The 11,907-nt window shown below is 39.6% G+C and overlaps 1 protein-coding gene across 2 annotated transcripts in view; it reads right to left on the reverse strand.

The window, feature by feature from the left end:
• LOC129504967 (L-lactate dehydrogenase C chain) overlaps positions 1-11,013 on the reverse strand; it is a 44,928-nt gene extending 33,915 nt beyond the window's left edge. For both annotated transcript variants that reach the window (XM_055317876.1, XM_055317875.1), the window contains exons 1-2: positions 10,888-11,013; positions 4,478-4,595 (exon numbers count right to left, since the gene is read on the reverse strand). In XM_055317876.1, the coding sequence (XP_055173851.1) occupies positions 4,478-4,595; positions 10,888-11,013 (244 nt within the window). The remainder of the gene's footprint in view (positions 1-4,477; positions 4,596-10,887) is intronic.
• Positions 11,014-11,907: the final 894 nt, after the last annotated feature.

Consider the following 11,907-nt stretch of genomic DNA (forward strand, 5'->3'; position numbering starts at 1 on the left):
GATGTTTGTCTCTTTGACTTATCTTACTTAGCATAATACTCTCTAGTTCCATCAACATAATTGCAAGTGGCAAGTTTTCATTTTTTTGTATGGCTTATAGTCCATAGTGAGTGTGTGTGTGTGTGTCTATGTATATCACATCTTCTTTATTCATTTGTCAATGGACATTTGGGCTCTTTCCATAATTTGGCTATTGTAGATAAAGCTGGTATAAACACCAGGGTACATGGATCCTTTTGAATCAGTATTTTTGTCTCATTTGGTGAAATACCTAGTAGTGCAATTGCTGGATTGTAGGGTAGTTCTATTTTTAACTTTTTGAGGAATTTCCATACTGTTTTCCATGGTGGCTGCAACAGTTTGCATTCCCACCAACAGTGCATTAGGGTTCCCCTTTCTCCCTATCCTCGCTGACACTTGTTTTTCTGTTATTGACTTTAGCCATTCTGACAGGTGTGCGATATCTCATTATTGATTTGTATTTCCCTGATCAGTGATGTTGAGCATGTTTTCATATGTCTGTTGGCTCTCTGTATATCTTCTTTGGAAAAATGTTTATTCATGTCTTCTGCCCATTTTTAATTGGATTATTCATTTTTGGGGTGTTGATTTTGATAAGTTCTTTGTATATTTTGGATACTAACCCTTTATCAAATGCATCATTTGCAAATTATCTTCTCCCATTCCAAGGTTGCCTTTTAGTTTTGTTGACTGTTTCATTTGCTGTACAAAAGCCTTTTATTTTGATGAAGTTCAAACAGTTTATTTTTGCTTTTGTTTCTCTTGCTTCAGGGGACATAGCTAGTAAGAAGTTTCTACAGCCGATATCAAAGAGGTTATGTTACTGCCTGTGTTCTCCCCTAGGAATTTAATGGTTTCCTGTCTCACATTTATGTTTTTCATCCATTTTTAGCTTATTTTTATGTATGGTGTAAGAAAATGGAAAAGTTCCTTTTTTTTTTTTTTTTTCAAGTAGCTATCCAGTTTTCCCAACCCCATTCTTTGGAGGGACTTTTTCCCATTGGATATTCTTTCCAGCTTTGTTGAAGATAGTAATTGGCCATGAAATTGTGAGTTCAGGGATCACTGAGTGGCTCAGTGGTTTAGCTCCTGCCTTTGGCCCAGGGCGTGATCCTGGAGTCCAGGGATCGAATCCCGCATCAGGTTCCCTGCATGGAGCCTGCTTCTCCCTCTGCCTGTGTCTCTGCCTCTCCTTCTCTTTGTGTGTGTGTGTGTGTGTGTGTCTCAAGAAGAAATAATCTTTTAAAAAATAATAAACTAACAAACAAACAAATAAATAAATAAATAGTGAGTTATTTTTCTGGGTTTTTTATTCTGTTCCATTCATCTATGTATCTATTTTTGTGCCAGTACCATACTGTTTTGATCACTACAGCTTTGTAATATAACTTGAAGTCCAGAATTGTGATGCCTCCAGCTCTGCTTTCCTTTCTTTTTTAATTTAATTTAATTTTTTTAAATTTTTATTTATTTATGATAGGTACACAGTGAGAGAGAGAGAGAGAGAGAGAGAGAGAGAGAGAGGCAGAGACACAGGCAGAGGGAGAAGCAGGCTCCATGCACTGGGAGCCCGACGTGGGATTCGATCCCGGGTCTCCAGGATTGCCCTGGGCCAAAGGCAGGCGCCAAACCGCTGCGCCACCCAGGGATCCCCTTTTTTTAAGTTTAAAAAGATTTTTTTGGTAAACTCTACTAAACTCTCTCAGGGGCTTGAACTCATGACCCTGCGATCAAGAATTGCATGCTCTATCTACTGAGTCAGCCAGGTGCCCCTGATTTTCTTTTTCAAGGTTGCTTTGACTATTTGGGTTTGTTTTTTTGTGTGTGGTTCCATACAAATTTTGGGATTGTTTGTTCTAGCTCTATGAAAAATGGTGTTGGTATTTTGGTAGGGAATGCATTAAGTGTGTAGATTGCTTTGGGCAGATTAGGAGTAGAGAAAGAAAAATATCATATGATTTCACTAGTGAAATTTAAGAAACAACAAATGAGCATGGGGAAAAAGAGAGAGAGGCAAACCGATTAACAGATTCTTCACTATAGAGAATAAACTGATGGTTACCAGAGGGGAGGTGGGTGGGGGAATGGGTTAAATAGATGATAGGGATTATGGAGTCCACTTGTGATGAGTCCTGGATCTTACATGCAAGTGCTGAATCACTAAATTATACACCTGAAACTAATTTTACACTGTATGTTAGCTGGAATTATTTAATTAAAATTCAATTAATTAACAGAGTGTGTATTATTAGTTTCAGAGTCTATGTAGAGTTCAGTGATTCATCAGTTGCATATAACATCCAAGGCTCATAGTATCACGAACCCTCCTTATTGCCCATCATCCAATTACCCCATTACCCCAACACCTCCCTTCCAGCAACTCTGTTTCCTATAGTTAAAAGTCTCTTATGGCTTGTTTCCCTGTCTGATTTTGTCTTATTTTATTTTTCCCTCTCTTCCCCTATGATCCCCTGTTTTGTTTCTTAAATTCTGCATGAATGAAATCATACAATAACTGTCTTCCTCTAATTGATTTATTTGGCTTAGCATAATACCTTCTAGTAGCTGCACCAGTTTATATTCTCATCAACAATGCATGAGGGTTCCTTTTTTTGCCACATCCTCACCAACATGTGTTTCTTGTATTTTTGATTTTAGCTATTCTGATAGGAGTGAGATGGTATCTCATATTCTAATCATGTTAGATGAGAGGACTTTGTAGAAAGTATATATATTGAATCACATCACCAAATAGTGCACTATGCACTTTAGTGTATGACAAAATAATTATTTTTCCTAATTCTCTGAGGCTTTCTAGTTGGTCAACAGATGATGTTAATGCTAATGGTACCAAGATCCTCAATTTCCTGTTTTATGGCCTCACACTATACTTTGAAAACTGGTCCTCTATAAAACACAAAATGAAAACTAGACTAAAGACTAGATACCTAGGTGGCTGTTCATTAAGCATCTGCCTTTGGCTCAGGTCATGATCCTAGGGTCCTGGGATCAAGCCTTGCATCTGGTTCCCTGCTCAGCAGGGAGACTGTTTCTCCCTCTTGCTCTACCCCTACCCCCTCACTTGTGCTCCCTCTTGCTAGTTCTCTCTTAAATAAAATATTTTAAAAAGTAAAATTAAAAATTTTTTAAAATAAAAAGCATTTATACAACATGACACTAATGTAAAAATGAATAGAAAAAGGAAAAAATCATTAACAGAAGATATTTTAAATTTTCTTTACATTTTTAAATCTTTTTCTTATAGTTTATACATATTTTACAAATTTTCTCAAATTTGAGTGGAATATTCTTTTTTTTAATTTTTATTTATTTATGATTGTCACACAGAGAGAGAGAGAGAGGCAGAGACACAGGCAGAGGGAGAAGCAGGCTCCACGCACCGGGAGCCCGACGTGGGATTCGATCCCGGGTCTCCAGGATTGCGCCCTGGGCCAAAGGCAGGCGCCAAACCGCTGCGCCACCCAGGGATCCCGGAATATTCTTTTTTTTAATCTTTTATTTATTTATTAATGAGAGACACCGAGAGAGAGAGAGGCAAAGACACAGGCAGAGGGAAAAGCAGGCTCTATTCAGGGAACCCAACGTGGGACTCAATCTGGGAGTTCCAGGATCATGCTCTGAGCCAAAGGCAGATACTTAACTGCTGAGGCACCCAGGTGTCTCTGGAATATTCTTAAAAAAGAAAAAAATTAGGGATCCCTGGGTGGCGCAGCGGTCTGGCGCCTGCCTTTGGCCCAGGGCGCGATCCTGGAGATCCGGGATCGAATCCCACATCGGGCTCCCGGTGCGTGGAGCCTGCTTCTCCCTCTGCCTGTGTCTCTGCCTCTCTCTCTCTCTCTCTCTCTCTCTCTCTCTCTCTGTGACTATCATAAATGAATAAAAAAAATTTTTTTAAAAGAAAAAAATTAGCCCTGGGGCACCTGGGTGGTTCAGTCTGTGAAGCATCTGCCTCCAGCCCAGGTCATAATCCTGGGTTCCTGGGATCCGGCCCCACATTGGATCCCTGCTCAGTGGGGAGCCTGCTTCTCCCTCTTCCTCTGCTACTCCCTGCTTAGTGCTTTCTTTCTCTCTCAAATAAATAAATAAAATATTTTTAAATTATTTTTAAAAATTAAAAATTAGCCCTTATACTGTATGTCCCAATAAGAGTTGTTTTAGATTTATGGATAACAGTTTGCTAAAATTTATTACATTAATTAATTAATTAATTAATTAATTTATGATTTTATTTATTCATGAGAGACAGAGAGAGAGAGAGGGCCAGAGACACAGGCAGAGGGAGAAGCAGGCCCCATACAAGGAGCCCGACATGGGACTTGATCCCGGGTCTCCAGGATCAGGCCCTGGGCTGAAGGCCACGCTAAACCCCTGAGCCACCCAAGCTGCCCTCATTACTCTTTTTAAAAGCTCTGAATTCTATACAATTAAAATTAACCTTTTCCAGAGGTAATTTTTGAAGTATTAAAGAAAAGACTGCCATGCTGAAGATCCATCATTTCTCCCTTCAGTTTGTCCACTGCAACATCAACGAGGGCAAGTTCATCCGCCAAATCCTAAAATACATGAAAGCTTTGAATAACATGTTCTGAAGAATGTTCCTACTTCAATTTTAGAAAAATGAGAAAAATCTGTATCTAGCTACTTTATAATCAAAGTAGAGTTATATTTTGATAGAAAAAATGATATAAAAGTGATAGTTTAAAAAAAAAGTGATAGTTTGTGAATGTGCACAGAGTGACCAGAAGTCAAGGTAAGCAACAGAAGGTAGCAAAAATTACTAATTGCTTTGCCTTCATATCATTGTTAAATTTTTTAGAAGTGGCTTTTTTTTCCCACTTCAGATAATAGTTTAAAAATGATGAAAAGCTATTAAGTTCATCAAAGGATTCTATTACATTTAACCTTTATGCCTAATTTCTGAATTGGCTGAAATTGTTTTTGGTATGCAACCTTATGGCCAAAACGGAAAGGCGGCCCCCTGTGGAAAGCCATTACATATGGTTCAGCACGGTACATTTAACTTTGGATCTCCGACCTAGGGGTAGATGGGCATATAACCAGACCATAGCTCCCAGTCAGCCATGCAATCATGACAGTAAACAACAGATACCCTTACAACCATTCTGTTTTTTACTTTAAGTACCATATTCAATAAATTTCACAAGATAGTCAACACTTTATTATAAAATAAGCTTTGTGTTTCATTGTTTTGGCCAACTATAAGCTAACATAACTGTTCTGAGCATGTTAAAGGTAGGCTAAGTTATGATAGGTGGAATAGGTGTATTAAATACATTTTCAACAGGATATTTTCAGCTTATGATGAGTTTACTGGGATGAAACGTCATCATAAATCCAGGAAGATTGGTGTAATATCTTTTTTGCTTACTAATTTGAATTAAGTTTTTACCAAATGAAGTAGAATACAGAACTATATAGAAGATGTTTTCCCTAAATTACAGTGGCCAGATTCTAAAGATAAGAAGGTAAAGGGACCAAAATCCCTATTTACTACTGTTTTTTCTCATATCAGATACCATCTGAACTTTCTGGAAAACCGTAGATTCTAAAATGTACTAAATTATGTGTTATATATCAGGAATATAAGGAAGACAAAGAGTTTCACCCAGAGGGATTACATATCACTTCTAAGCTAACTGATAAGGAAACCAGATCATCTTCATAGATCCATTTTTATATTAGTCTATGTATCTGTCTGGGCCTGAACAGCAACAGAAACTACTCTAAGCATTTCAAAAGAAGGCATTTAACATAGGGAAATGGATAGACAGCTGGAGGAGGGATGAAAGGACAAAATGGGAACACTGGGCAACTTAGTTAATATCTATGCTTCAGTATTTTCATTTATACATGGAGATGACAGCAGTACTTACCTTCCAAGGTTGTTATAAAGATTAAATAATATTTTTAAAACATTTAGAGAAGCAAAAGGCTTGTATGTTGAAAACTACAATACATTGCTGAAAACAAAGAAGACACAAATAAGTGGAAAGAAATCACATGTTCATTGAATACCTAATATTGCTAGGTATTAGCAAACTGAGATAGAAATCACAGTTTGAAGCTACTACCCCTAAGACTGAGGGATCAAAGAGAGAGACTAAAGGAGGTGCTTCATGGAGCCAAGCTCATACCTCTGGATAAGCAAAACCTGGCTGCTACAGATACTACTGAAGGGGCAAAATGAGGCTGGGAGGTAGCTCCAAAAGAAACTGGAAGCTAGCACCAACTTCTACCATTGAGGCAAAGGGATCTATAGCTGGGACAAAAGTGACCAAAACAGCAAGCAAACAGGAAGGAATAGGTCATTCCTCCACCCCTGCCTTCCAACTTCCCTCTAGTGCCCCCTATTGGCAGAGCCTAATAAAATGCCAAATGGTAAAGGAGAAAAAGATTATGCAAAGACAGCACCAGCACAATAGAGTACAGAAAGTTGGATTTGGAGCTGAGTGACAAAATTTAATAACCAACACAGCCTGCATTTAAATAATATTTCCAACGTGAATTATATCTCTTCTTAACAAGTTACCAAACAATTCTCTTTTCAAGGGAATCTTCCCAGCTCCATTTGTCTTGTCAAAGACAGAACTCAAATAATCCCTAAAAGTTTTTTGTTTTTTAAGAAGTAACTATATCTAGGTGAGTCATTTCTCAAATAAAATTCCAAATAGAGAATCTGGGTTTGTTTAGCCTGTCAGAAAGTTAAGCGGGGTGCATAGGTGGCACAGTTGGTTAAACATCTGATTCTTGGTTTTGGCTCAGGTCATGATTTCAAGGTCAAGGAATCATGCCCTGCATTGGGCTCCATGCTCTTCACGGTGTCTGCTTAAGACTCTCTCTCCCTTTCCTTCTTCCCCCTTCACTCTACACTCTCGAAGAAGAAGAAAGAAGAAAGAAGAAGAAGAAGAAGAAGAAGAAGAGAAGAAGAAGAAGAAGAAGAAGAAGAAGAAGAAGAAGAAGAAGAAAGAAGAATAGTTATTAGCATTCTCTTCCCCAGGGAGTTCTAGAATAACAATGATAAGGTAAAAGAAAAGAGAATTAAAATCAATCTAAGGAAAACTGCTAGGGCCACATTATTTTGTATAGCACAAGGAAGTAGGATGTACTGCTATGCTTTAAACTCCCCCTTTTGGGACACCTCAGTTGGTTGAGCATCTGCCTTCAGCTCAGGCCATGGTCCTTGGTCCTGAGATCAAGCCCTGCATCAGGCTCCTTGCTTGGGAGGAGGCCTACTTCTCCCTCTCCCTCTGTCTACTGCTTCCCCTGCTTGTGCACTCTCCCTAATAAATAAATAATCTAAAAAAATAAAAGTCTACCTTCCAATGACATATGGAGTTCTAGTACTCAATACAGACTATATGTTCCTCGAAGACAATAAATTATATAAATATGCATATTTTAATATCTTTCATCACTTTCCATTTATCCCACAATGTACATCAATGTGACCTGGGTATTTACCAGTATACTGTGGATTCTGGTAGGAAATAAATGGGCTCCAACAACTGTCTTTCACAACTGGAGTTCTGAAATTTCATGATAATATGTCTTGCAGGAGGCTTTTTTTTTCTGATGCATTGTGCTGAGCACTCAAAATAGTTTTTTTTTTTTTTTAAGATTTTATTTTTAAGTAATCTCCACACCCAATGTGGGGCTCAAACTCACAACCCTGAGATCAAGAGTCACATGCTCCACCAATTGAGCCACCTAGGTGCCCCATTCAATAAATTCTTGTTTTTTTTTTTTCAGTGAATTATTTTTATCTGCCACCTCATATCCTTCAGTTTTAGAATTTTTCTTTTATCTCTCTTTTTTTTAATTTTTTTAAATTTATTTATTTATGATAGTCACAGAGAGAGAGAGTGAGGCAGAGACACAGGCAGAAGCAGGCTCCACGCACCGGGAGCCCAACGTGGGATTCGATCCTGGGTCTCCAGGATCGCGCCCTGGGCCAAAGGCAGGCGCCAAACCGCTGCGCCACCCAGGGATCCCTTCTTTTATCTCTCAAATAATTTCCTTCCCTTTCTTTTTTCTTACTGAATCATCAGTGAGTTACAGCACTTCCTGATTGGTCCTCTAATTTCATCTTTTTTCCTTATTCCATCTTTGACAATCTGCTTTCTAGCAGCCAAGTGGAAGTCAGAGGGTTCCTGCTTCACTGTCCAACATGGAGACCTTCAACTAATCCTACTGCTTTCAATAAGATGCTTGTCCTTACTATCCTTCATGTCTTGAGTGCAGAATTTGCCTGGTTCAAATTCTCCAATGAATATACTCCTTCCCTTGGCCTGCTGAGATGTGAGAGGTGGCTACTTGGTTGATTAAGGTGAAGAAGAGAATCTGGTAGTTTTCCTTCTGATCATATAAACTTTGAACCAATTCTCCTGTGTTTGTCCCATCCCTCACATATACCTTGTGAAGCAGTTGGTACTTCCAATTCCTGAGCCTTTCTTAGGGTTCTGGAATTTAACTGGCTTTGCTTCCTCTCATTTTCTTCTGCTGGTTTTAAAAAATTATCTAAGTAATATAGTAAAGCTTTTAAGAACACAACAGGATCTGTGTCCAGATTTGCCAAAATTTGAATTCTAGCTCCTTTACCTATGTTAGCTACTTGACAAAGGGCAACTTAGTTAATATCTATGCTTCAGTATTTTCATTTATACATGGAGATGACAGCAGTACTTACCTTCCAAGGCTGTTATAAAGATTAAATAATATTTTTAAAACATTTAGAGAAGCAAAAGGCTTGTATGTTGAAAACTACAATACATTGCTGAAAACAAAGAAGACACAAATAAGTGGAAAGAAATCACATATTCATGGATTGAATACCTAATATTGCTAAGATGTCAACATACCCACAATAATCCACAGATTTATTTTATTTTTTTAAAGATTTATTTATTTATCCATGAGACAGACACTAGGAGAGGCAGAGACACAGCCAGAGGGAGAAGCAGGCTTTTCACAGGGGACATAATGCGGGACTCGATCGTAGATCCTGGGATCACAACCTGAGCCAAAGACAGGCACCCAACCGCTGAGCCACTCAGGTGTCCCTTATATTAATTTTAGAATGGATTTTGCTCTATTAGAAACAATGCCATTGGGATTTCATAGGGGTTTACATTAAATATGTAGATTGGGGACACCTGGGTGACTCAGTGGTTGGGCACCTGCCTTCGGCTCAGGTTGTGATCCCAGGATCTACGATCGAGTCCCGCATTATGTCCCCTGTGAAAAGCCTGCTTCTCCCTCTGCCTGTGTCTCTGCCTCTTTCTCTGTGTCTCTCATGAATAAATAAATAAATCTTTTAAAAAATAAAAATAATATAGAATATTAAGGGACTCCAAATGGCCAAAACAATCTTGAAAAAGAATTTGAAGATTTCATGCTTCCTGAATTCACAACTTAATACAAAGCTACAAAACTTAATACAAAGCTATCAAAATAGTATGGTATTGACATAAAGATATATAGACTGGGGTGCCTGGGCAACTCAGTTGGCCTAGTGTCTGCCTTCAGCTTGGGTCATGATCTTGGGGTCCTAGTACTGAGCCCCTCATCAGGCTCCCTGCTTAGCAAGGAGTCTGCTTATCCCTCTCCCTCTGCCCCTCTCACTCACGCTCTCTCAATTATTATTATTATTATTATTATTATTATTATTATTATTATTTAAGATTTTACCTATTTGAGAGAAACAGAGATAGAGACAGAGAGCAAAAGCAAGGAGGAGAGGGAGAAACAGACTCCCCATGGAGCAGGAAGCCCAATGTAGGACTTGATCCCAGGACCCTGGGATCATGACCTGAGCCAAAGGCAGATGCTTAACTGACTGAGTCACCCAGGCACCCCTAAAATGAATGACTGACTGAATGAAAAGTGAAATTGAAATTAAAAAAGAATCTCTCTGTCCCTTTCCCTCAGCCCTCCCCACTCCCACATGTGAACTGTCTCTCCTAAATAAATAAATACATAAATACATAAATAAATAAGGGCAGGGGCACCCCAGTGGCTCAGTAATAGAGAGTCTGCCTTTGGCTCTGGTTGTGGTCTCAGGGTCCTGGGATTGAGTCCCGCATCAGGCTCCCCGCACAGAAGCAGGGAGCCTGCTTCTCCGTCTGTCTATGTCTCTGCCTCTCTCTCTCTCTGTCCCTCGTAAATAATTAAATAAACTCTTACAATAAATAAATACGGGCAAAGGATTTGAATAGACACCTCTCCAAAGAAGATACACAAATTGCCAACAGGCATATGAAAAGATGCTGTGGAAACAGAAAGGAAAATTAAAGGACTTCCATTGTTATTTATCAAATTTGGTACTTCTTGTTTTACAATGAGAATAGAATAGTTGAACAGAAACTCTTTTTTATAAGATTTTATTTTTAAGCAATCTCTACACCCACGTGGGACTTGAACTCACAACCTCGAGATCAGGAGTTCCACACTCCTCCTACTGAGCCAGCCAGACACACCTAAAAAATTTTTTTTAAGTATAAGCTTCTGGGAAGTAGGATTTTCACCCATCACTCTTCCAGGAAGGCAAGGTATGGGATCATTTAAACCGAGTTTTTTTTTTTTAAACCGAGTTTTAAGAAAATAATGCAGTCAATGTGTCTCCTATGAATAAATTTAAACACTCTAACAATGCCCAATAATACATGGTAAACTTTAAATAAGTGTTTCTTAAATTACATCAAAATCAGGTAACGGACACATAATTGGCTGTGAGAAGATTAGCCCTACAGCCCTGAACTCATCAACATCTACAGCACCTAAAAGCTCTTACTTGATTTTCAGCCACAGGATAGGCTTCTCACTCACCTTCAGTAAGATACAGATAGCACAGGCCATGCCCACAGCACCAGTTCCAACAATGGTGATCTTCCTCTGGGAGATTTTATCTTCCTCAATTAGATTCTCGATAAGCTTCTCCTTGACAGTTGACATTTTGAGAACCTGAGAGGGATAATGAAATTTCAGCAGCATCAAACTCCCTCAACTGATCACTCTCATAGTACCGATGTTACTAATCACATTGCACATCTAAGGGCCTATTAAGTTTGCAGAACATTGGAGCAGAGGGTGAGAGGAAGTGGAAAAAAAGAATTTTCCTGGTCAAGCGGTGTGGAAAAATAGAGAAGCAACAGACTACCTAGGGGTTGGGGCATCAATAAGCTTTTTTATTTCTCCCTGCCCTCGAGCCACCATTTTCACCCCAGAACCAGACACTCACGAACGCTTTGCTTGGCACAACTTAGCCCACAGGCAGCGGGAACACTCAACGCACTGCTCTTAAGGAAGATTAAAAGAAAAAAAAAAAAAAGTTACACCAAAAGGAAACCATCGACGGCAGTTGAGGTGCAAAACCCTGTGACGGTTACTCTCGGCACCGCCGCCGACGTAAGAACGCTCCCACGCACACGACTCTTTCGTCAGCACGGAAGCCCCGCCCCCGCTGGCCCAGGCGCAGGTGCATTGGCAGCAGTTAGGGACCTCTCTGCATGAAGGGGTTTTCCGAGGGTGTGCGGTTGCATCCTGCGTGCCCCTGTGAAGAATTCTAGGCAAGCTTTCAAAGTGTGCAAGAGAGGGCTATTGGGAGTACAGCTTCGTTTTCCTCAGCCAGCCTAGGCCTGGGACTGGATTTAGTGCCGAATTTTTGGAAACCCTCACGAGTATAGGCTGGTGAGGGTCAGGCTCGAGGCTGCACTGGGAAAAAGCAATCCTGGGAGCAACTATTCTTAGGGTGGCGCCATCTGAAGAGAGTGTCTGAGGAGATTGCTTCCACATGATGTGTCTCTTTCTGAGACGGCATGCTAATGCGACCCGAGTGCCAAAGATGAA

This window comes from Nyctereutes procyonoides, unplaced genomic scaffold (assembly GCF_905146905.1).
Source record: "Nyctereutes procyonoides isolate TBG_1078 unplaced genomic scaffold, NYPRO_anot_genome, whole genome shotgun sequence".
Taxonomy (NCBI): Eukaryota; Metazoa; Chordata; class Mammalia; order Carnivora; family Canidae; genus Nyctereutes; species Nyctereutes procyonoides.